This window comes from Ceratotherium simum, chromosome 6, assembly GCF_057802395.1.
Source record: "Ceratotherium simum simum isolate JZ-2026a chromosome 6, ASM5780239v1, whole genome shotgun sequence".
NCBI lineage: Eukaryota > Metazoa > Chordata > Mammalia > Perissodactyla > Rhinocerotidae > Ceratotherium > Ceratotherium simum.
The window spans coordinates 74,099,680-74,126,459 of NC_141905.1; the positions used below are offsets into that span (position 1 = coordinate 74,099,680).

Here is a 26,780-nt window from a genome sequence, read left to right on the forward strand (position 1 = left end):
ATTTAATGCTATAAACATATTTATCACTAACGTGAGCAAAGGTTATTCATACTTTAAATCTGTCCCTAAAAAATGAAATTTTGGGAAACATCTTAGATATATTTAGTATTTTATGACTTTGTACTTCTGAATATAAATGGATTTTAAAGCTATTAATTAGTTTACAATATGTTTTGGGAAAGTATTAGAAGTTACAATCAAGTGAGCATTATTTAATGCATCAAAATCAAATTGTTTTTGATGCAGAATAGTGTGGATGGAAATATACTGAAAATTTCAGCTCTGTAAAAATTCACAATGCTGACTATATATGTAAATTATTTAAATTTTTAGGGTTTTATTTTAAGCTTTTGAATTCTTGTGCATATTTAAGTTCAATGGCTCTTTTATTAAGTAAAAGAAAGCTAGTGTTAATGTGTACCATGTCTTAGAGATAATCCTATTTATTATGTTGTCATCAAAGACAAAGTGAAATAAAATATTCTAATCATTGTGTGAGATAAAATATATTTGATGGTTTTTTTGTCATTTAAATTTCTTTCAGTAGTGAAATGTAAATTAGATAGTTTTATAATTGTCTCATTGTTAAGAAAAAACAAGGACAGAATATTTTGAATTTCATTTGTTTTCAATAAGGCCACTGCTAAATTTTAAAAGAGACTTTTAAACAGATCAGCATTTATGGACATCTTTCAGTTAGGCCACCATTACTGCTATTGCTGTTTCTAACAGTTACTGAAGTAGCAGAGGTGAATGTGTCAACTTTTCAGTTTAGCTACTGTTCAATGGAGTCCAGTTCACAAACTCTGTCAGTTTTTTACCTCTATCTTGGGCAAAGTTCTGGCAGTAACATAATTGGGCCAGCACTAGGGAGATAATTTTGAGACATAGCCTGTCTCTGATCTTAGCTTTCTGTGCCATCTTAAGTAGGTCACCTAGCATCTCTAAATCTCGGTCCTTTCATATATAGAATTAAAGGATTTTGTTGTTGTTCGAGTCTGTGGTGTAATATAGTAAATAATTAGGAAACTGAAAGGAATTATTTAAAAAGTAAATACTTTTTTTTCTGGTATGTAAAGTGGAAAAGTAAGTCTGTGTGAATCTGAAAAGTCTGAATTACTTGTTTTAATAAAAGTTAAGCCAGACTGGTAAGTTAAATGGTGACATAGTAGGGACCACTACCCCTGCACCTTTTAGATTTTTAGTGGTGTTACTAAGTTTCACTATCCCACTGGGATGACATAATGTTTTTGATTTACCATCTTGACCAAATGGAGAATAGTTTCAGAGGTTGCCAGTTGGTCTTTCTCACTATGATAGATCTTACCCTACAGGCCAGGGATGTAATGTAAAGGTTACTCCAACTACTGTGTACATAAATTCTAATTATACACTCGAGAACTAGGGAAATTATCACTGGGTGGATCCATATACACGATTAGCCTGCTGTGAGCCAGAATTTGTTACCCAGCCTCTGAAGATGCCTCAACTCTAATGAGTCGCCATGATGACATTTTAGTCCTTGGGTGTCTGTGTTGTCTCTAACCTTGTGTCTAATAGTAATCAAAATATCGACTTATTCCTCTTGCGTTGTGTATATATACCCATATATATACACTTTTGTGTATACCCAAATATACACAGGTCCCTTTGTATAGGGATCATTTTATACACTTTCCAAGATGTCCTTTCTTCTCTGGACACAGCCACCTGTTCCATCAGTGGATTCTGGATTTATAAATTAGCTCATCTTGGAACTGAGCAGAAGATTATGATTTTTTATTAGGGCAACCCCCCTCAGACTTCCGTTCCTCTATTCTTAAAGTAAAACTAAACGTTAAATAGCCATTGTTGGTTGCCCACCCATTTTGCCCCTTGGGATACCCTGCATTATTAATCAGTCAAGCTTTTTGTGGACCAACCCTCTTGGCTGCTCCTCCAGTCTTGTTGATCATTATGGTAATTATGGCCTTGGATTCTGTCAGTTAAACACTGATACCTGGCCTCTTTTACTTTGGCCCCTATCACTTAACAAACCTAGCCCTGTGACGGGCTCTCCTGTTGTCAGCTCTGGTTTGCAGAAGAAAGCCATCACTGAGCTTCTTAGTGAAGCTGGTGCCCCTCTCATCAGCATTCCTTATTGCCTTGAAGAATAATGTGTCCCACGGAACATAATCTTCTAGTAGTTCTTCTGGCCTTAAATAGTATATCCATTCCATCACATTCCCTTCTGTTGGCTTCTTTATTCCTTTCTCTTCCATCTGCTAGGGCAACTCAGGAATTTCCATTTCACTTTGCATTAGCCATTGCTTTTTCCAGCTTCTAAGAGTCGCTCCAGCAACAAATTTGCCCCATCCCCTGGAGTCCTCTGTAGGGTATTACATCTCTTGTGGTCCTGAAAATATGCACCAAAATTCATGAATTCTTGCTTATCCAGTCTTACATTCCATCCCACATGATCAAATACCGCCAAAATCCAATTCCTGTCATACTCCCCTGGCTCCTCTCCGTACATGCTCGCTAATCCTTGCAGCTCTTTCAAGTATATAATCTCTTCTCTCTCTTATCGGGCCAAATCCCCATTTTACCTCCTGATTACCCAGACTACAAGTCCTCAGAGAAGCAGACACCAAGATGGAATTAGACATGCAATAAATGTATTAGGGGATTATGCTGTCATTTAACCCTAGTTATCAGTTTGGCAATCAGGAGAGGAGGTGGTGGCAGCTTGTTAGGGGATCATCTGTTGTTTCTATTACTGGGAAAGGGAGCTGTAGAACCAACATCCTCAGAAGCATCCATCTAGATATTCCATTCTAAATATTCCTGTTCCGTATTTCAAGGGCTCAGGTTTTCTCAACCATGGCCCTTGCCTTTGCATAAGAGAACTGCTCTGGCTGAGCATTCTATCATCTCTGGAGCTCTGTAACTCTAACAATTAGATCATCAGCCTGCTGCTCATCCATATTGGCCCTTCCACCGTCAGAGATAAGGGTCTCATTTAAAGCTGTAAAAGAGACCCTCTATCTCTTATATTAAGCCAGTAATGTTGTTATAATGGCCTTCAGTTTCTCAATCTGCCTCTCCAGGTGTTGACACAACATAGCAGTAATCAGCCAATGCCATTCCTTTTTTAAAGCGTTTTCCCCAGTCACCACTGGTGAAATCTTTAGCAATTGAAGCCTTCTTCCAGGGGCTGTCTGTGCCCCACTTACTAACATGGATGGTGTCCTTTTAGTCTACCAAGTAGTGAGTGAGCCAGTTCCAAATCCCCATTTTACCTCCTGATTACGCAAACTATAATTCTTCAGAGAAGTAGACACCAGGATGGGATTAGACATGCAATAAATGTATTAGGGGAAACTTCTGTGAGGGAAAGAGCAGGGGAGAAGGTGAGAGATCTTAGACTATAGTGTCGATCTGATCTTTGTGAAGCTGATCAGGAAGAAAGGGAAGTTGACTGAGACTGAGATTGCAGTGCAGTTCTAAGAAAGTTTGACAAGACCAGTGGTGAGTCCTCAAGCCAAATCACCCATCAGAGGAATTCTGCGTCTCCCAGGATCAGGCTTGCCTTGTTATCACTGCCATGCTCAATCATTGACGGAGAACAGCTTGTGGGAAGTGTGGCCTCGGCATGAACACAATAATGGATTTCAGAGTGCAGTAGCTGGGGCCATTGATTAATTATGCTCTCAGAAGTCAAAGAGGCACTTTTTTTTTTTTTTTGCTGAGGGAGATTTGCCCTGACCTAACATCTGTGCCAGTCTTCCTCTATTTTGCATATGGGTCACCGCCACAGCATGGCTGACGAGTGGTATAGGTCTGTGCCTGGGATCCCAACCTGCAAACCCCGGCCGCTGGAGCAGAGCGCAAAGAGGAGCACGCTGAACTTAACCACAGAGAGGCACATTTTAATGATTGGCACAATAGATTTGTCTGTTGCTTGAAGGTTTGGTAGAACTGACCTATAAATAACCATTTGAATTTGGTAAGGTTTTTAGATTTGTTTTTGTATGGTTTGATTTTTTTTGTGGAGATTTTTCAATTTCTGATTAAATTTTGTTAATAATTATGTCTTCTCAGGTTTTCTATTTTTTCTTGACATAGTTGACAATTTTCTTTAGGAAATTGTCCACTTTATCTTATTTTTAACATTTATTGGCATATATTTTCCAATATTAATATTTAAAAATTTCTCCTTAATTAGAATTATGCCTCTTTTCATTGTGAATTTTGCCTCTTTTCCCATTTCATTTTTTTCTTGATAAGCTATGCAAGAGCTTTGACAGTGTTGGGAGTCCTTTCAAAAACCAGATTGCATGGCTCCTTACCATTGTTTTCTAATTCATTATTTTCTGCTCTTATTTCTTCTATTTTTTTGGAATTACTCTATTAATTTTCCAACTTTATGATTTGCAGGTGAAATAAAGCTCATTAATTTCTAGTTGTATGGCTCTAATATATGCATTTAGGGCTACTTATTTATTTTTAATATTCTATTTCAGCTGCATTCCATGGACTCTAATAAATAGCATTTTTATTGCCGGCAGTTCAAAATATTTTCTAATCTCTTTTATGATTTCCACATGAATTATTTAGAAGTGTATTTTTGAATTTCCAAATGTGTGGGATTTTTTCAGTGTGTGTTTTTTATTGATTTCTCTTGAGTCAATGAAAGATCTTTATGATACTTTGGTATTTGTTGAATTTTTTCCTTTTGTCAAATATGTGATCGATATTTGTAAATGTTCCACCTGCTTGGTAAGAATGGGTTTTCTCTGATCCTTGGATTCAAGATTTTATAGATGCCCATTAGATAAAACTTGTTATTTTTTCCTATATGTTCCTTTTTAATTTTCATGGTCCATCTGCCTGTTATTAAGTGATCTTTTTTAATGTTCACTCTATTATTTGTGCATTTGTCAACCTTGCCTTAATATATTTCCATTTTAATATTATGTGTTTAGATACACACAAGTTAGAATTATTTTTTTAATGAATTGTTGCATTTTTTCCTTCAACTTTTTTATCGTGGTAAAATACCCATAACATAAAATGTGCCATCTTAACCATTTTTAAGTGAACAGTTCAGAGATATTAAGTACATTCATATTATTGTGCAACCGCCGCTATCCATCTCCAACTCTTTTTATCTTGCGAAACTGAAAGTCTATACCCGTTAAACAATAAGTCCCCATCTTCCTTGCCCCAGCCCCTGACAACCACCATTCTGTTTTCTGTCTTTATGATTTTAACTAGTCTAAGTACCTCGTATTAGTGGTATCATATAGTATTTGTCCTTTTATTACTGGCTTGTTTCATTTAGCATTATGTTCTCAAGGTTCATCCATGTGATAACATATGTCAGAATTTTCTTCCTTTTTAAGGCTGAATAATATTCCATTGTATGACTATACCACATTTTCTTTATCCATTCATCTGTCGATGGACGCTTGAGTTGCTTCTGATTTTAGCTATTGTGAATAATGCTGCTTAAATAAGTAGAAATATGTATAAATATTTATTTAAGACACTGCTTTCAGCTCTTTTATTACTAGTGTCTGGCTGGACGCCCAGTTGCACGAGCAGTGCAGGATATGTTGCGGAGAGACTGAGGAAAAAGACCTGGAGATGGTGTATGAGACATGAAGGTTTATTGGGTCTTACTTACAGGGAATGTCCAATGGTGGCCAGCTGGGTGGAGTTACCACTACTGTGAGCAGAGAGGGGGTTGCTTATATAGGCGAGGAGCAAGGGCTAAGAGGGCCTGTCTTTGCGTGGCCAGCATTCCAAGAATCAGTAGCTCACATGGAAGGGCTCTGTGTTCCCTCAAGAGGTGATGTTCTCTGAGAAGAAGAGTTACAATACTGGATGGTTGGCATCCTTCCCAGAAGAGGGCCAGAAGGACACATGGTTGCTAGAGGGCACATAGGTTATTGCTGGGCAAGCATGACCATACAGCTGGGTCATAAGGTAATTCCATTTTTAATTTTTTGAGGAACCTCCATACTGTTTTCCATGGCAGCCGTACCATTTTACATTCTCACCAACAGTGCACAAGGGTTCCAATTTTTTCATATGCTCACCAATACTGGTAATTTTCTATTTTTTGATAGTAGCCATCCTAATGAGTACGAGGTGGTATCTCATTGTGGTTTTCATTTGCATTTTCCTGATGATTAGTGAGGTTGAGCATATTTTTCATTTGCTTATTTGCCATTCATATTTATTCTCTGTAAAAATGTGTATTGAGTCCTCTTCCCGTTTTTGAATTGTGTTTGTTTTTTTGTTGTTGAGTTGTAGGAGCTTTCTGTATATTCTGGATATTAATCATTGATAATTAATCAGATATATGATTTTCAATTATTTTCTCCCACTCGGTAGGTTGCCTTTCACTCTATTAATAGTGTCCTTTGATGAACAGAAGTTTTTAATTTTAATGAAATCCAATTTCTCTATTTTTTCTTTTGTTGCCTGTGCCTTTGGTGTCATATCCAAGAAATCATTGCCAAACCCAATATCTTGAAAATTTTGACCTTTGTTTTCTTCTAAGAGTTTTATACTTTTAGCTCCTATGTTTAGGTCATTGATCCATTTTGAGTTAATTTTTGTGGGTGGTGTTAAGTAAGGATTCAACTTCATTCTTTTGCATTTGGATATCCAGTTTCCCCAGCACCATTTGTTGAAAAGACTGTCCTTTCCCCATTGAATGGGCTTGGCATGCTTGTCAAAATCATTTGACCGTAGGGCCGGCCCCGTGGCTTGGTGGTTAAGTGCACGCGCTCCGATGCTGGTGGCCCGGGTTCGGATCCCGGGCGCGCACCGAGGCACCACTTCTCCGTCCATCCTGAGGCCGAGTCCCACATACAGCAACTAGAAGGATGTGCAGCTATGACATACAACTATCTACTGGGGCTTTGGGGGGAAAAAATAAATAAATAAAATCTTTAAAAAAAAAAAAAATCATTTGACCGTATATGTAAAGATTTGTTTCTGGGATTTTTGTACTATTCCATTGGTCTGTATGTCTATCTTTATGCCAGTACCACACTGTTTTGATTACTGTCGCTTTGTAGTAAGTTTTGAAATTAGGAGGTATGAGTCCTCCAACTTTGTTCTTTTTCAAGATTTTTTGGGCAATTTGGAATCCCTTGAGGTTTCATATGAATTTTAGGATGAATTTTTCTATTTCTGGAAAAAACATTTTTGGGATTTTTGATAGGAGTTGCATTGTATTTGTAGATTGCTTTGGGTAGTATTGACATCTTAACAGCATTAAGTCTCCCAATCCATGAACATGAGATGTTTTTCCATTTATTTCTCTTGTTTAATTTCTTTCAGCAATGTTTTGTAGTTTTCATTGTACAAGTCTTTCACTTCCTTGGTGAAGTTAATTCCCAAGTATTTTATACCTTTTGAGGCTATTATAAATTGAGTTGTTTACTTAATTTCCTTTTCAGATTGTTTATTGTTAGTGTATAGAAATGCAACTGTTAGAGCAACTAGAAGGATGTGCAACTATGACATACAACTATCTACTGGGGCTTTGGGGGAAAAAATAAATTAAAAAAAAAAAAAAAAAAAGAAATGCAACTGTTTTTTATGTGTTGGCTTTATATTCTGATACTTTGCCGAGTTTGGTTATTAGTTCTAACTTTGTGTGTGTGTGGAATTTTTAGGGTTTTCTACATATAAGGTCATATCATCTGCAAACAGATATGATTTTACTTCTTCTTTTCCAATTTTGATGCCTTTTATTTCTTTTTCTTTCCTAATTGCTCTATCTAGGACTTCCACTACTATGTAGTAGAAGTGGCAAAAGCAGGCATCTTGCCTTGTTGCTGATTTTAGAGGAAAAGCTTTTAGTCTTTCACCATTGAGTATGATGTTCACTGCAGGTTTTTCATATATGGATTTTATTTCGTAAGATAGTTTCCTTTTATTCCTAGTCTGTTGAGTGTTTTTATCATGAAAAGATACTGAATTTTGTCAAATGCTTTTTCTGCATTAATTGAGATGATCATTTGTGTTTTTTTATCCCCTTCTTTTTATTAATGTGGTGCATTATGTTGATTGATTTTCATATGTTGGACCATCCTTGCGTTCCAGGAGTAAATCCCAGTTGGTCATGGTATATAATCCTTTCAATAATAATAATAATTTCCTCTTTTGCATCATTGTTCATAAAGGATATTGGTCAGTAATTTTCTTTTCTTGTAGTGTCTTTGTCGGGCTTTGGTATCATGGGAATGTTGGCCTTATAGAATCAGTTAGGAATTCCTCCCTCCTCATTTTTGGAAAAGTTTGAGGAGGGTTGGTATTAGTTCTTCTTGAAGTTTAAATGTTTGATGGAATTCACTAGTACAGCCATCAGGTCCAGGCCTTTTCTTTGTCAGGAGATTTCTGATTACTGATTCAATTTCATTACTAGTTATAGGTGTATTCAGTGTTTCTGTTTCTTCATGATTCAATCTTCTAGGTTTTGTGTTTCCAGGAATTTTTCCGTTTCATCTAGGTTATACAATTCATTGGTGTACAGTTGTTTATAGTACATTCTTATAATTCTTTTTATTATTGTAGAATCAGTAGTAATATCTCCACTTTCATTTCTATTTTTAGTAAATTGAGTCTTCTTTCTCTTTTCCTTAGTCAGTCTAGCTCAAGGTTCATCAATTTTTTTGATCTGTTTGAAGAACCAACTTTTGGTTTTGTTGATTTTCTCTATTGTTTTACTATTTTCTATTTCATTTATTGCTGCTTTAATCTTTATTATTTCCTTCTTTGTGCTAGCTTTGGGTTTAGTTTTCTTTTTCTAGTTCCTTAAGTTTAAAATTAGGTTTTCAATTTGAAGTCTTTCTTGTTTTTCAATCTAAGCATTTATAGCTGTAAATTTCCTCCTTGGCACTGTTTCCACTACATACTATAAGTTTTATGTTGTGTTTTCATTTTCATTTGTCTTGAAGTACTTTCTGCTTTCTCTTCTAATTTCTTCTTTGAGCCTTTGGTTGTTTAAGAGTATGTTGTTTTATTTCCACAAATTTGTGAATTTTTCAGTTTTCCTTCTGTTATTGACTTCTAACTGTATTCTGTTGTGGTTGGAGGAGATACATTTTGTGAGATCTATCTTTTTAAATCTAATGAGATTTAATTTGTGACCTAAAATATGGTCTGTCCTGGACAATGTCTCATGTGCACTCAGAAGAGAGTGTTCTATTTATGTCTGTTGGATGTAGTTGGTTTATTGTGTTATTCAAATCCTCTGTTTCCTTACTGGTGTTTCTTTCCATTATTAAGACTGGGATTGAATTGTTGTTTTAAACATTTTGAATTCTCTTTGTCCCTGTGCTACTTTTGGTCTTATTGTATATTTTCTTTTGTATAAACATAGATATAGTATTGTTTTCTTATAATTTCCCAGGTACATCTTTTTTCATTTCTTTACTTTCAAGATTTTTTTGTCTTGTTATATTGTAAATCTGTTTCTTATATGCCACAAATATCTGGATATTGTTTATTTTGTTTAAAAATCTGAGCATCTCTGACTTTTAAGTCACAGGTTTAGTGAATTTACATTTGTTGTGATTATTGATATATTTTAATTTTTTCTCCGTCTTGCTTTTCACTTTTTAAAATGCTTTCTCAAGTCATCTTTTCCCCTCTCTGTTTTCTATTTAACTGGATGTGCTTCTAATATTCTCTAATTTTCTTCCTTTTAGCAGTTGAGGAATTATACATTTTATATATTTTTTTAATGATTACCCTTAAATTGTAACATGCATATTTTTCCTTACCAACACTAATGTTAATCAGTATCTTTTTTTCTCCTGAATCATATAGGAACACTAGAAAATTTGAAACTTGCAGCTTTACATACCTCTGTCTAATTTTTAACTCATTTTCTAATTTCTAATTTTAATTTGTTTTTTTAAACAGCTTTATTGAGATATAATTCACATACAGTACAATTCACCTGCGTAAAGTGCACAACTCAATGGCTCTGCAGCCATCATCACAATAAATTTTAGAACATTTTCATCACCCCAAGAAGAAACCATGTACCATTGCAGTCTCTTTCCATTCCTCTTCCACACCCCCAGTTCCTAGACAGTCACTAAGCTACCTCCTTTAGATTTGCCTATTCTGAACATTTCATGTAAATGGAATCATACAATATGTGCTCTTTTGTGACTGGCTTCTTTCACTTAGCACAGTGTTTACAAGGTTTATCCATGATATAGTGTATATTAGTACTTCATTTCTTTTTATTGCTGAATAACATTCCATTGTAGATATAATTTTATTATTCTCTTCATCAGTTGATGGGCACTTGGGTGGTTTTTCTTTTTTCCCCTTTTTGGCTTTTGCGAATTATGCCACTATGAACATTTGTGTCCAAGTTTTTGTGTGGAGATATGTTTCTATTTCTCTTGAGTATATACCTAGGAGTGGTGTTGCTGGGTCATATGGTAACTCTAGATTTCTCACAGTGTGAGAAACTGGCAAACTATTTTCTAAAGGAGATGTATGAGGATTCCAATTTCTCCGTATTCTCACTAACACGTGTTATTATCTGTCTTTTTTATTATAGCTATCCTAGCGGCTGTAAGTAGCAAGAGAGATTATAATTTGGAGGATCCGAAAGGGAAAAGTTTAGGTAGAGGAATGTAAAGAATAGAAAAACAAAAGAAAAAGTAGGAGTTAAGCAATTGAAAACAAGAACAATCAAGGATGACTCTGTAGAAGTGAGCATGTGAGTGGGAAGAGTAATGCAAAGTTAGCACAATGATCAAAGATCTTGGGGAAATGAAACTTATTCATGTTGTATGTGAATATATTTCAAAATAATAAAAGAAGAGATGTAGCTCCCTACAGGGAGAGAAGTAAACCTAAGTCATTAGTCACAAAATACATATATCAAAGTAGCATAACCTAGAAAGAGTATTTGGTATAAAGGTTTTTTTATAAAAATAATACAAGGACAAAGAACACTGAGAATAATGAAAAAATAAACAGATGTCTTCCTTTTCAAAAGTGAGATTATGATAATGGATATATTAATGGAAGTGATGCTTGAAGATATGTGGATTTAGCTAAGTAGAAACCATAAATTACGTCTTATTATATTGGAGGTTTACTCAGGAATTTTATCCATGGCTTTGCTGTAGAAGAAAACAGATATTTAGGTGCCAGCTGCTCTTTTAAACCAAAATATCAAATGTAGCTTAAGTAAAATGGTTATTGTGCCAAGTTTATTGCAATTTAGTTAACCCAATGCTCTACATCTAATTTTCGATGCTGAGGTTTGGAACGCTAGAGGCTGAAACATAGTTCTCTAAGAGTGATATCAGTAACTCACATTTTCACCAAAATATTGCTTAACACCTCAAAATTAACATGTCCTAAACTAAATTTGCTGTCTTGACAAACAGCCTCTTTTTTGCAGTATTCTAGCTCAGTTATGGGTACCACTATTTACCTAACTGTAATACCTGGGGATCAACTAAATACACTTCTTTTTCCTTAATCTCATACATAAACCCTGATTCTTCCTTCTGTCTATCCATCTATTATATTCAAAACAGCCAAAGTGATTTTTTAAACATAGATTAAATTTTGTGACTCCACTGTTTAAAAGCTTCCTTTCACATTTATAATATAATTCAAACTATGACTTTCAGGTTCCTATGTAACCAGGCCTAATTATCTGCCTCCTCTCATATTATTCTCAGCAAATTTACTATATTACAGTCACTTTTTCTTCTGGTTTATTCCTTGTCTGGTTTTTGTTTTTGATTTTTACTCATTTCTGAAGTCTTTTTAAATTTATGTGCAGTAAAATTCTGTTTTGGGGGGTACAGACATATGAATTCTAACACATGCATAGCTTCTTGTAATCATCAGCTCTACCAGGATACAGAAAAATTCCAAAATCTCAAAGATACCTTCATAGGGCTTCCTTTGCAGTCAGACTTTCTCTCTGCCCATATGCCCTGGCAACCACTGATCTGTTCCCTGTCCCTGTAGTTTTGCCTTTTCCAGAATGTCATATACATGGAATCATATAGTATGTAACCTCGTGAGACTGACTTCTTATCCCTAGCATACTGCATTTGAGATTTATCCAAGTTGGTTTTTTGTATCAATAGTCCATTTTGTTTTATTGTTAAGCAGTATTCCATTGTAAGGACATACCACAGTTTGTTTGATCTATTCACCCATTGAGAGATATGAATCGTTATACTTTTTGGTAATTATGAATAATGCTGCCATGAATAATATACATACTTACAAGTTTTACACCATACATAATTACAAGTTTTGTGCAAACATAAATTTTCATTTCTTTAGGATAAATATCTGGAAGTGGGATTGGTGGATCGTATGGTAAATGTATGTTTATCTTTATAATAACTGCCACTAGTTTCCAGAGTAACTGTATCATTTTGCATTGCCACCAGCAAGCGTGAGGATTTCAGTTGTTCAACATCCTTAGTGATTGGTCTTGTCAGTATTTTTTATTTTAGTCATTCTAATAGGTATGTGGTGGTATCTTATCATGATTTTAATTTGCATTTCCCTAATGACTAATAATATTGATTATCTTTTCATGTGTTTATTAGCCATAGTTTTTTTTTTTTTTTTTTTTTGTGAGGAAGGTTAGCCCTGAGCTAACATGTGTTGCCAATCCTCCTCTTTTTGCTGAGGAAGATTGGCCTCGGGCTAACATCTGTTCCCATCTTCCTCTACTTTATTTGTGGGACGCCTGCCACAGCACAGCTTGATAAGCGGTGTGTTGGTCCGCACCCGGGATCTGAACCTGTGAACCCCGGGCCACCAAAGCGGAGTGCTTGAACTTAACCATTATGCCAGTGGGCTGGCCCATATTAGCTATCCTTTTATGTTCTTTGGTGAAGTGTCCACAGATTTTTTGCCCATTTTTTATTGGCTTGTTTGTTTTTTATTGTTGAGTTTTAAATGTTCTTTATGTATTCTGGATGTAAGTCTTCTGCCCGAGATGTGATTTGAAATAATTTTCTCCCAGTCTTTGATTTGTCTTTTCGTTCTTTTAACAGTGTCTTTCATGGAGAAAAGGGTTTTAATTTTGATAAAATCCAATGTATTTTTTTTCTTTTATAAGTTATGCTTCTGGTGTCTTATCTATGGCCTCTGCCTACCTCAAGGTCGTAGATTTCCTTCTAAGAGTTTTATACTTTTACATTGTACATTTAGGTTTATGATCCATTTCAGTTATTTTTTGTTTATGATTGAGATGTAGGTCAAGGTTTATTATTTTGCATATCGATGTCCAATTGTTACAGCATGACTTGTTGAAAAGACTGGTATTTCTCCTTTGAAATGCCTTTGCAACTCTGTCAAAAATCAACTCACCATGGGGCTTCCAGCTCTGGTTAACACTGCATAAACTATACATCTCTTTTTACTTTCTGCTGCTCTCAACTATATTTATTTATTTATTTATTTATTTGTGAAGAAGATCAGCCCTGAGCTAACATCCATGCTAATCCTCCTCTTTTTGCTGAGGAAGACCTGCTCTGAGCTAACATCTATTGCCAGTCCTCCTCCTTTTTGTTTTCCCCCCAAAGCCCCAGTAGATAGTTGTATGTCATAGTTGCACATCCTTCTAGTTGCTGTATGTGGGACGCGGCCTCAGCATGGCCGGAGAAGCGGTGCGTCGGTACGCGCCCGGGATCCGAACCCGGGCTGCCAGTAGCGGAGCGCGCGCACTTAACCACTAAGCCACGGGGCAGGCCCTGCTCTCAACTATAAAACCTGGATAAAATGCATGGGCAGCTATTTGATAATTCTGAAAAGTAAATATCAGCAGGCAGATCAGGGAAGAACACTAGAATTCCAAGTGCCACTGAACTGTTTGGAAGTTTACCGTTTTTTCCTTTAGTAACCCCTGACCTGAAACTCAATATGGTTTGAAACCTGAAAGTGACTGTTGTGATCTAGACAGGAAACATCCTGGAAAAATTCTCTAGTTCTGACTTGTTGTGTGGAAAAGGAAACTCTTTAAAGCTCAGAGAGAGTAGGGGAGGAACCCCCCCCCCCCAATTTCTTCTCTCTTTCCTTAGTTCACTCGCCCCCAATCCCAAGCAGTCTCACAGTGGGTACATTGGCTGCAGCAAAAATGGCTACGAATGAGAAGCCGCAAAAGCCACATCTGCAAGGGAGGGGACTCTTCTTCTATATAGGGTGGATCTGTGGTTACAAGAGGGCCAGGACACATGCCCTTGCTTTTCTCTCTTCCCTGTCTTCCCAGTGCAGAACCTGGCACAACCCTGGAAGTCGACAGTTTCTGACTAGAGGATGGAAAAGTGGAGATCAGGGAACCAGAAAGGATCTGGGAAATAACAGAGAGAGAAAAGCCATCTCATAAAGTTGTTTATGAACTTCTGGGATCACCCTTGAGCTGCATGTGTGAGGATCTGATCCTAATGAGCATACCAAAGAATTTGAGAACTAGGCTAATGGTTAGAACTCTGCCCAGGCCCCCAGACTGAACCTGCAGGACAGACTCAAATAGCACTAAGAAAGCTTTGGGTACATTGTAACTACAGCCTACAAATGGCTAAAACAAAATATCTGCATAGAGATAGGATATAAACAAGACCCCAATCCCTCTGTAAAGTTGATATAGCATGGGAGAGCTCTGGAGTAAAGGGAAAGGAAGGGCTCTGATGGAAGTGGGCTGTTCTTAAGTTTCATTAGCAAGTCAAGACTGTCTGTTAATGTTTGTGGCTTTAAGAAAAACTTTATCAGGTGCTGGATCTATTAACCATCTACATGGGGGAAAAGTAAAATTTGACTCCTACCTCATACTAAGTCCTAGAACCACCACAACCTTTTTTGTTCCTAAGAGGGAAACAAGAAAGAGAATAAAACTGATGCACAGCAGAGTGTATAGTCCAGAGAATCTGAGAGAAATGTAGCCAGGGCACTGATCAGACCAAACCTGGAAGTTATTCTTCCTTTTGATTTTGGGAAGTGTCTTAGTCTGCTCGGACCGCCATAACAAAATGCCACAGACTGAGTGGCTTTAACAAGAGAAATTTTTTAATCTCACAGTCCTGGAGGCTGGCAAGTCCAAGATCTGCATGCCAGCATGGTTGGTTTCTGGTGAGAGCTCTGCTCTTGGCTTGCAGATGGTGGCCTTCTTGCTGTGTGTTCACATGGCCTTTCCTCAGTGCATGTGCACGGAGAGAGAACACGAGCACTCTGTGTCTGTTTTTGTAAGGATACTAATTCTATTGGCTTTGGGCTCCACCCTTATGACCTCATTTAACCTTAACTACATCCAGAAGTCCCTATCTCCAAATACAAGCTGGTTTGGAGGAACACAATTCATCCATAGCATTCTGCCTTTGGTCCCCCAAAATTATGTCCTTGTTGCATGCAAAATACATTTCATTCCATTCCAATAATCCCAAAAGTCTTAATTTGTTCCAGCATCAACTCTAAAATCTGAAGTCTGAGGTCTCATCTAAATATCATCTAAGGGCCTGCCCCGTGGCTTAGCGATTAAGTGCCCGTGCTCCGCTGCTGGTGGCCAGGGTTCGGATCCCGGGCGCGCACCGAGGCACCACTTCTCCGGCCATGCTGAGGCCACATCCCACATACACCAACTAGAAGGATGTGCAGCTATGACATACAGCTATCCACTGGGGCTTTGGGGGAAAAATAAATAAAAATTAAAAATTAAAAATAAACAAACAAACAAATAAATAAATAAATAAATAAATAAATAAATATCATCTAAATCAGATATGGGTGAGACTCAGGGTACGATTCATCCTGAGGCAAAATTTCTCTCTATCTGTGAACCTATGAAACCAGACAAGTTATGTGATTCCAAAATACCATGGTGGGACAGGCACAGGATAGACATTCCCATTCCCATTCCCATTCCTTCAGATAGAAGGGAGTGATGGGGCCCAAGCAAGTCTAAAACCTAGCAAGGCAAATTTCATCAGATCTTTAAGACTCAAGAATAATCTTCTTTGGTTCAATGCTCTACCTTCAGATGCACTGGGGTGGCAGTGTCACCCCCACAGCTCTATGGAGTCACCCCCACAGCTCTATGGAGCAGCCCTGCCCTTTTAGCTTGGTAAAGAGGCCCTGACTCTGCAGTAATGTGTCACAGCCTTGCCCCCCGGGCACTGGGTGGTGGCATCCTGTTCCCCTGAAACTAAAGAGGCCCCACCCTTTGAGACTGAGGAGAAACCAGCCTTGCCCCCTGGGCCTGTGGTGGGAGTGGGAGCCCTGATTTTCTCTGAATCACCTTCAGGGTCATTCTTCCCTTTTCTTAAAGAATAAAGCATGTTCCCAACTGAATAGCTCTGTGGTCCCATCCTGTAGAATCCAAGAAGCCTGACAGCCTTCCTTCATTCCATCGTGCTTTCCCTGTCCCTGTTAGTTCAAAGTTGCATTGTCTCTGTTGGTATAATCCCATCTCTATTCTTGGTTTCTGCTGAGATGGCTGATTAGTCCATGAATCACACTCATGAACTCTATGGAATGGTTGTTCCACCACACTCTCAGTGTTTTCTTAACGAGCTTCCTCATTTTTTGCAATATGGATAGGCTGAGAAATTTCCAAATCTCCAAGTTCTAGTCCCATTTTTGCTTAACAATTCCTTCTTCAATTCATCTCTCTCCTTTTGCGTTTGGCTATAAGTAGCAAGGAGGACCAAAGCTACATCTTTAATACTTTGCTTAGAAATCTCCTCTGCTAAATATCCAGTTTTATTGCTTGTAAGTTCTACCTTCCATAAAACACTAGAACACACTTCAGCCAAGTTCTTTACCATTTTATAATAAAGATGGCCTTTCCTCCAGTTTTCAATAAGCTGTTGCTCATTTCCATCTGACATTTCACCAGAATGGCCTTTAATGTCCATATGTATATCAACATTCTGTTCATGATTATTTATGTATTCTCTAGGAAGATGAAGGCTTTCTCTCCAGCTTTATTTGTTTCTTTTTGAGCTCTCACCAGAATTGGCTTTAACATCGATGTTTACCAAAAGTCCCTGCATAGCAATTAAAGCTTTTCCTAGCATGCACCTCAAAATTCCTCAAGCCTCTGCCCATTACCAGTTCCAAGGCTACTTCCACAATTGTAGGTATTTGGTACAGCAGCACACACTTCTTGGTACCAAAACCTGTCTTAGTCTGCTCATGCTGTCATAACAAAATACCACAGATTGGTGACTTAAATAATAGAAATTTATTATTGCACAGTTCTGGAGGATGGGAAGTCCAAGATCAGGGTGCTGGCATGGTTGGTTTCTGATGTGGGCTCTCTTCTTGGCTTGCAGATGGCCACTTTCTTGCTGTGTGCTAACATGGCGTTTTTTCAGTGTGTACACACAGAAAGAGAGAGAGAGAGAGCTCGTTTGTGACCTCATTTAACCCAGTTACCACCTAAATTCCTTATCTCCAAATTTAGTCACATTGGGTGTTAGAACTTCAACATGTGACTATTTGGGGGGAATACAGTTCAGTTCATAGCAGTTGGTATAAAATCTGTTTAGTCTCAATATTGTTTATACCGTTTTGTGTTAGGTTTCTGTTACTGTGTTTGAAATCATCTTAGCTGACAGTGCATCCTAAGGTATATTAGCAGACATTTGGTCCTATTCAAAATGTCCATAAGACATTTGGTCTATGCCAAAAGGTTACTGATATTAGGATATATTTGGTCCTGTCCAAAATGTCCATTGAGACAGTTGGTCCACCCCAGAAGGTCCTTGATATTTGCGGGACCATTTAGTCCTGTCCAAAATGTCCATAAGACCTTTGGTCCATGCCAAAAGGTCCTTGATATTTAGTTATATTTGGTCCTGTCCAAAATGGCCATGGAGACATTTGGTCCATGCCAAAAGGTCCTTGATATTTGGTTTTGTCTAAAGCCATTTGGCATGGACCAAATATGCTCTTGGATGTTTTGGTCAGGACCAAATGTCAAGGACCTTTCAGTGTGGACTAAATGTCTATGGACATTTTGGAGAGGACCAAATGTGCTGCAAGGCTAAGATATAGTTAATTGTTGCTTAACAACCCTCAAAAAAGCTTGTAACAATTTATACTATGAAATATTGCTTCCCCTATTTTCACCCACTAGGCTTTGCCGGTTTTTCATCTTTGCCAGTCTAATAACTGAAACAAGTAAAATTTTTTTAATATGCAGTTTTTATTGCATTCTAAGTTAGTAATTTATTTTGTTAATATTTTAGTTGGTAAGAAAAAAATCCTTCAAGTGTTAGGGAGATACTTTTAAAACCTTTGAGAGAGATTTTCTGGAATAGCAGTTATTAGGAGGTAAATTACCTTTTAAAATAATGTGTTTCTGTATTTCAACACAGTTCCCTAGTTTATAACATTTTTCAGTGAAGTAAAAGATTAATGTGCCCAAATCATCTTTTAAAATATGTATTTAAGACTTGAATTTTATGATGAGTTAACCTCAAATTGCTATAAAATAGTGACAATATTATCTCTTTTTGCATTTGGCCAACTAGATTACTACCAGAGGGTATTTCTTTGTCACTAGAATCCTGCTTCACAATATAACCTTATACCACACTGTGTTACTTTTATTGAATTCTTTTTAATTTTCCCTAAATGAGAATACCTAATGAGTTCCATGTTTTTTCACACTAAGAATCCTTTCTGTAATGACCATTTTATGAAGGTTAAAATCAAATTATTGAAATATCTCTCCCTAAGTTCCTATGCTTCCCTTTTTTTTTTTATCCTTGTAGCTCATGTACTTGCCTTTTTATGTTTCTTTTCCTGTTTTTCCTATGTCCATTGGGAGGATTTCACTGAAGGGTGTTGAACCTTTCAGATCTTCTGACACTCTTATACAGTAGATTTTTTTTTTAAAAAAAACAAAAGCCCAATTATTACCACCCCCCCATATCTATACAAAGAAGCAATACAAGCTATTGTATAATATAACAGGAAAAAAACAAGATCTGAAAGAAAGCAGTGAAACTAATTTTTCTCTGGCAGACTTGCCACAATACTAGATAAAAGATGCTAATATTTGGCGTTGCCCATTAAAACCTTTGACTTAAGAATTATATTAGAGACAAGCAAATTGGAACAGATAAACCCAGAAATCTCAGTCATTTTATATAATAAAAGTTTATTTCTCTCTCACTTAAAGTCCAGTGGGCAGAAGGAAACCAGTGGAAGGGACAAGGTGGTGTGCAAGACACTGCTCCATCAGGGAATTCAGACTGATGGAATTTTGTAGTTCTTCAGCCTTCCAGGATTGTCAGTAGACACTGGGGTTTTCTGATAGTCATGAAAGGATGAGTGTAACTTTTCAACTCTGCTGGATAAATTTGTCAAGTGTTTTTGTTAGTTTGCTTTTTAATGAAGCAAGTGTTCTCAATAAACTACTTTTTGTTGAATGTAGATATTTTTAAACTATGATTTTAATTTGCAATGTGATTTATTAGAAATCAAAAATGTTTGTAAGGTATTACCTTGATATAAGGATAATAATGCCAAATAAGACATTCAATGTCAGAAAAAATTGTAAGATATTCAAATCAATTAAAGAACCAATTCCATTGTTTTAGGAAAGTTTAATGACAACTACTCTATTCCAGGAACTGAGATATTTTTTACTGGGTTTTTAATATTTATTGCAGATTATTAGAAGAATATTTTCTTAAACTATTTATTTATTTTACCAGTCAATTTGTTTACATCATGATTTGTCTTTACTTTTACTGCTAACCCCTAAGGACTTTTGTAACTTAGGCAATTTACTTAAACTCTCCATGATTCAGCTTTCTCATCTTTTAAATGAGTACATAACAGTATACATGATATATCATTTGTGATTGTGTTAATTAAAGACATAATGCATGTAAAACACACAACGATAGTGCTTGGTACATATTATTCAATAGATGTTAGTTGCTTTTATTATTATAAATGTTATTCATGAGTTCAGTTTGGACGTGGTAGATTTGAGGTGATATGTATGTCTCTTATGTCAAAAAATTTTAGGGGTATAATGGTAGAACTGCAATTCAGATAGGTGCATCCTTGGACTATATCTATATCTAAAGTATCAATTTTCAGTACCATATTTTAACAGTTACAATGTTAACCTGGATATAACAAGGAAAGTGTAACCACTATAATAATAATTCAGACTGGAACAGGGTTTCAAAACACTATTGGCATGTTGGGCTGGGAAAATCTTTGCTGGGGGAGAGGAGCTGGCTGTGTATTGTAGGATATTTACCAGTATCCCACTAGATGTCCAAATGGTGACAACCAAAAGTGTCTCCAGACACTGCCAAACATCCTCTGGAGTGCAGAACTCTCCTGGTGGAGAACCACTGGACTAGAGGGAATCACGTAAGCTTCTTCAAATATATGAAGAAGTTTTAGCATATAGAAGAAAGAATTGGCTGATTCAGTGTAACCCAGAAGACAGAAGCAGCACTGATTGATAAAAGTTAGAAAGACAGCTTAATAGAACGTTTTCATAGTTTGAGCTAGCTAAAAATAGAATGCACTGACTTGTGAGTCAGCAGCTTCTCAGCTATGGTGATTATTTATTTAGGGGCTGGATCACTATCAGCGTTGTCCTGGGCATTTCTTTCCTGGGAGGGAGTCTGAACTAAATAATCTCTTAGATCCCTTTTAATGATAAGATGCTCTCATTTTGGCAGGTATAATGATATAGATTTGGAAATCATTCCAATTGAGGTCGTAGTTGAAGCCATGAGAATAACTGAACTCTCTCTCTGAGAGCAAGAGAAGATAAGAGCATGGTGTTGTGAACTGAATTTTAAGAAATGTCCATAATTTAGAAGAGGGAATCTGGAACCAAACCTACCTTCATTGACCCTGTAGTATGTCAGGAAGGATGAAGGGAAACCAAGAAAATAAAGTATTCAGAAGGAACTTCAAAGAATGGATGGTTGGTATTGTCAATTGAGAAGTGAAAGTCAGTCCATAAAGAACAGTTTATTTAATTTTTAGAAAGTCATAGTGAGGCAAGTATCCTCTAAAATGTTATATAAACATTTATCATTATTAATATTAATATTAACATTTTTGTTAGTATACAAGCCATATGCCAGATTATAAGGAGTTAAATATGACTAGGTTATGAGGAAATTGACATGGAAGTGGCTGCATTGACCATTTGGTCAATAAACTACAGTGTCAATAAAGGAGGGTTATTGTTTTTATTTTTTAGGAGATATGGGACTTGAGCACTTTTGAAAATTTAAATTAAGATGAAACAGAAAGAGAGAGTTTATAAATATTAGGGGGAAAATAATTATGTAGGAAACAAAAAGGCACCTCAGTGGTTGGAAAGGTTAGGGTCATGGGCTTTTTTCTTTCCTTTTTTTTTACTCCATTTTCTTTGATACTGGAGAACAAATTAGAGAACGGATATGGAAATACAGCTGTTGTGAGATGGTGTGCAAGCTCAGAGTCCTCAACAGATGGGGAGGAAAGAGTTGGAGGCTTATATAGCTGGATTTGAATTTTGGCACTAGTGCCTAGTCCCTGTGTGCCTATGAGCAATTTACTTTGAGCTCTCTGAGCATTGGATTCTTCTTTTCTGAAATAAGAATAATATATCCTATCTGGAAGTGTTCTTATAAAACCAAATCCAGTCATTAATGTGAAGTATCTAGCACAGTATCTGGAATGTGTTCAGCACTCAACAGATAGGTGCTAGAATTGTCATTGTCATTATCATCATTGGAAGATATTCTGAGATCTTCTCTTCAAGTGAGGCAAGGAAAAAAATATATTAAGGACTTGACGAGAGTAGAAAGTGTCAAAATTTGTGCTGCTTATGAGTGAATCAATTGATGAATTATCCATTAAGGGGGTTATCCATTAAGGATGAAGACCAGGTTTTTTGTAGTGGCCAATGACCAGTGAATTTGTAGTGGCCCAGGTCTTTTTATAGCATAATCTTTGACCACAGAGCAAAGGAAGAGAAAACAAACAGTGATACATGGTTGGGATTCATTAATCAGATTCACATAAATCTGTTATTTTGAGATTTGTCAGTCTCAAATTACTGCTAACAAAGTATCCTGCATTATCATAGCTTATTGCATATTGTACCTAATATGTATAGACCACCTGTATAAACATTGTAACTGAATTATTTTTTAATTTAAACATTGGCATATACCAGAGTTTCTCAACTTCAGCACTACTACCATTTTGGACTTGATAATTCTTTGTCGTTGGGGGCAGTCCCGTGTATTGCAGGATGTTTGGGGTCATCTCTGGCTCAACTCACTAGAGGCAAATTGCACCCCTCTCCCAGTTGTGATAGGCAAACATGTCTCCTAGACATTGCCACATGTCCCCTGGGGGAGGGAGGGACAAAACCACCTTCAGTTGAGAACCACTGGAATATTCTCATCTCTAAAATAGTTGCTAATAAAGATAAAATGAATGAACATGTATGATATTTAAATTTATAAAATTGCCAGATGTTATGACTCAGTAGCAATTCTAAATAGATTTCTGTTGCTTCATAAAACTAACAGAATTATAAATTTACATTCCTTGTGACAGAAAAGATCTTAAAGATAGACTATAATGTATAGCAAGGAATATAAAAAATTTTTTTCTATCTGTATACTTTGATTTTACTTGAGAACATTTTAAACACTGCTAATTTATCCTTTTTTGGTTGAATTATTTACCAAGGCAAAGTGACTACTTCTATATATTTTTAAATCCTCTACATAATCTTTATTATTTCATTACATATTTCAAATATTTTAAGCAAAAATTATTTGTGTTTTATTTTCCAGTTGTTTTTTATCCTTGTTACTGGTAGCTGCTGTGGTATGGAAGATCAAACAAACATGTTGGGCTTCTCGACGGAGAGAGGTATCAGTAATATTATTTAATCTTTTGTTTAAAGATCTGAGCAAACATATGGATCTCCAGTGCTTAATTAACATGCTTCTTTCAAATACTGATTTTCAAACCACTTTTATTTATTAAGATTGAACAAATTATTCTAGTATTTTTTAAGCTTTAGAGTAAACTTTACCAGTATCTTTTAAGTCAATATCTGTAGAAACACTAGTTCATTGCAAACAGATTTTTTTAGTAGTGTTAGAATTTATAGTGAATACAAATATTAGTTCTGTTGATTAAATATTCTTCAATCTCTTTAATAAGTAATTAGTTATATTATAAAAACATTATTTTTATAACTGCCTCTGTGGCAATTTAAAAGAAAATTCTGAGTGATAAATATTTATTTTTGGTTTTTATCTCCTAGAATTTTTTTTTTTTTTTGGTAATCAGTTCTTTTCCATTTCATGATTATCTGGTAATCCAAGTATGTTTGAAATGCACCTCAATTTGATACATTTCTGTATCAGAATTAATCATGTTTGTTCCTGATAATACTACAATTGATAAAAACAGTAATACTCCCACAGAACAACAACTAGTGATATAAATATATTAAATAAATAGTTTCTTAACTTTGTATATATTAAGTAATTGAAAGGAACAAAGAAATTTAATAATCTGAGGAGCATAAGTGTGCAGTAGATTTATTGTTCTATACCTCATATAATGAAAAAGCAAGTTTCTGTTTTTATTAGTATTATATTATTATATTCTAGTTCTATTAATATTAGTATTCTAGTATTAGTATTATTAGTATTCTATTTGTTGTTGCATTTCCCAGCATGTTTCTATATGTATAATTTCATTCAACAATATAAAGCAGCGGTATAGTTGCTTACTTTCTTTATTCCACATACAAAAAGATTATATTTAAAGATAGAAAACAATCCAGAGTATTCTACACTATGGAATTAGTGAATGACATGAGTTTTTCTTAATTATTCTCCTATTTTCAAACATTTATTAAAGCTCAGTCCCTATCTATATTTGTAAACTTGACACCCCCCCAAATAAATTATTCATTCTAATCCTCTCCACCTCTCTGATTTTCTATCTAAGGCCACTGTGACGTCAATGAGAATTTGCTTGGTATGACCCTATGATAAAAAGTAATCCAATTGAAAAGGAGCTTATTAAATATAAATATTTGGCAAGAAGTAGAATTCTTTGTGGACATAAACAGTCTTCTACACTTGTTAGACAGTCTATTAAGGTGAAATTATAGATCCAGGAAGAGAAAACAATCCGTAGGTGGGCGGTGTGAAGACCTTCCATAATGGAATAGGGCAAGTGACAATTTATGTCTCTAATCATTAGAAATGAAGTCAGAATCACTTCATTATGACTAGCAATGTTTAAATATCTGATTTCTAAGCTTTATAAAATGCAACTGTATAAATAAGCATTGTGAAAAGATCAATGTACAACTCTGTCGTTAACTGGCTTCTGAACATGGGTAAGTGGTCTAACTGAATTTCTTTTCCTCTAAAGAGAAGATATTATACTAGATAGCAAATTCCCAGTTTGAGGTTCCTAGAGCTCTAGAAACGTTTATGTGTAATAACTAAACTCTAGAAACAGTGCTAAATATTTGAGAAAACTAACGTGAAGAGTTCATTTACCTACAAAACTTTTCACGCTTCTCAAAATGACAAATTTCTTTTGGTTAATATTATATCATCTCAGTGTAGTAATGTTGTTTATTGCGTATTATCAGAAGCTCTGGTAAGCTGATATTACTTTAATTTAAAAAATACAAATGTGAATCTGTCTTCTGTTTGGAAGTCAAAATCTTTCAAAATATGTGTTGCATGTGGAGAGAACGAGGGAGAAATACGAAGGGAGAAGCAGATTAGAGACCACTGGGCCAGTTCTAACCTGTGCTGCTAAATATTACTGTGTCCTCCTGCGAGTCCCTCAGTAAAATGCCCTGCTTTCCAAAACCCATCTATGTAGTGAGTTTTTGTTAAAGAATATAACAATAATGTTTGCATTTAATTTTCTGTCTCTACCGAAATACAAAATCTGTCTTGTTGAGAGGTTGTGTCATGTTACGATATCATATCTTAAAAAATATTGTGAGAAATTTTCTCAAATTTAATTTTATTAAATCCTTTAAATACAAAATTCTAAATGTCTTAGAAACCGTTCATATGTTGATGCCCAAAGTAAAGATGGCATTATTTTGATGAGTACAAGAGATCTATTATTAGATAATAATTTTTATATTATTAAAAGATTGTCGGGCTGGCGCCGTGGCGTAGCAGTTAAGTGCGAGTGCTCCACTCTGGTGGCCCGGGTTCAGATCCCAGGCGCGCACTGATGCACTGCTTGTCAGGCCATGCTGTGGTGGAGTCCCACATAAAGTGGATGAAGATAGGCACGGATGTTAGCTCAGGGCCAGCAAAAAAAAGAGGATAATGGGCATGGATGTTAGCTCAGAGCTGATCGTCCTCACACACACAAAAAAAGGATGGTCATTTTGGTCTTTGGGGCTCAGACTTTTAACTACACTCGGTGTAGCTCGTGTGATAGTCCTAATTTATAGACTGTATGTGAATGGAGGTAAAAATGTGTTTTTATCTGATTCTCTGTTTAGTTTTAACTATTAGAATAACTCTAATATTTCCAAAAGGAAAAAAATCACAGTATTTTTTCTTTATGTGGATATGTCACTTTCTCCAAAACATTAAGACATCAATTATTGTAAACCTAAGAGGACCCCTGTGATTAGTAGAAGGACAATTTATCTGTAATAGTAAATGAAAATTATTTAAAGGATTCTTCCTTCTTAGTATTTCCGTAATTTTATTACAGGAGTTGTACTTGCTTTTCTAAATATGAGGACTGTTTTAAAATGAAAATAATATTTGGACGTTTTTTAATTTATTAATTCAGCCAGAGATATTATTATTATTATTTTTAACTATTTGAAGCTTTGGTTTCTCATAAACACACACATTTGTTTGTGGTATAATTTTAATATCAGAAGGCTACTGTTAATGTTATGCCTTTTGAATAACACCTCTGAGAATTCAGAGGCTCTTTAAAGCGCAAAAATGAAACTATGAAGGACTTCAATTTTAATATTACCTCATCATATAGAATCCCCAAACTCATTTCTATGATAACCCCATAAGGAATATGAAAGGGTTTTTTTTGGGGGGGGTGCTAATTCGTGGAAATACTAAGTGGATATTGATCAGTGGAAATATATAATACACTAGAAAGATGAGTTCATTTTTATAGCTTATGCTTATCACAGAGGTATTAAAAACATCTAGTTTCAGTGGCACATTCAGTTTTAAATAAATAGCCATTACACTACAAAAACATTTGTTAGGAGCAAGTGTATGTTAAAAAGAGTCTCTTGAGGGGCCAGCCCCTTGACTTAGTAGTTAAGTTCGTGCGCTTGGCCTCAGCGGCTCAGGGTTCGAAGGCCCGGATCCCAGGCATAGACTGACGCACCACTCGTCAAGCCATGCTGTGGAGGCATCCTTCATACAAAATAGAGGAAGATGGGCACAGATGTTAGCTCAGGGCCAATCTTCTTCAGCAAAAAGAGGAAGATTGAAAACGGATGTTAGCTCATGACCAAGCTTCCTCCCCCCACCCCCCAAAAAAACAGTCTCTTGAAATATTGTCACGCTTAACAATTTTCATTTTTAAACTGAAATTTTAGTTTTTAATAGGTATCTCAAATTTCCTGCACATTTCATAATCTCACAGCTTAAAACCTAGATTTGACTTTAGTGTTATAAACCTGCAGTTTTAGTTAAAACTAAAATCCATAGGTAAGATTCTAC

General features: G+C 35.9%; 1 protein-coding gene across 4 annotated transcripts in view; it reads left to right on the forward strand.

Moving 5' to 3' along the window:
• Positions 1 to 26,780, forward strand: part of ATRNL1 (attractin like 1) — a 773,536-nt gene that overhangs the window by 346,594 nt on the left and 400,162 nt on the right. For all 4 annotated transcript variants that reach the window (XM_087432666.1, XM_087432665.1, XM_087432664.1 and 1 more), the window contains one exon: positions 22,860 to 22,938. In XM_087432666.1, the coding sequence (XP_087288792.1) occupies positions 22,860 to 22,938 (79 nt within the window). The remainder of the gene's footprint in view (positions 1 to 22,859; positions 22,939 to 26,780) is intronic.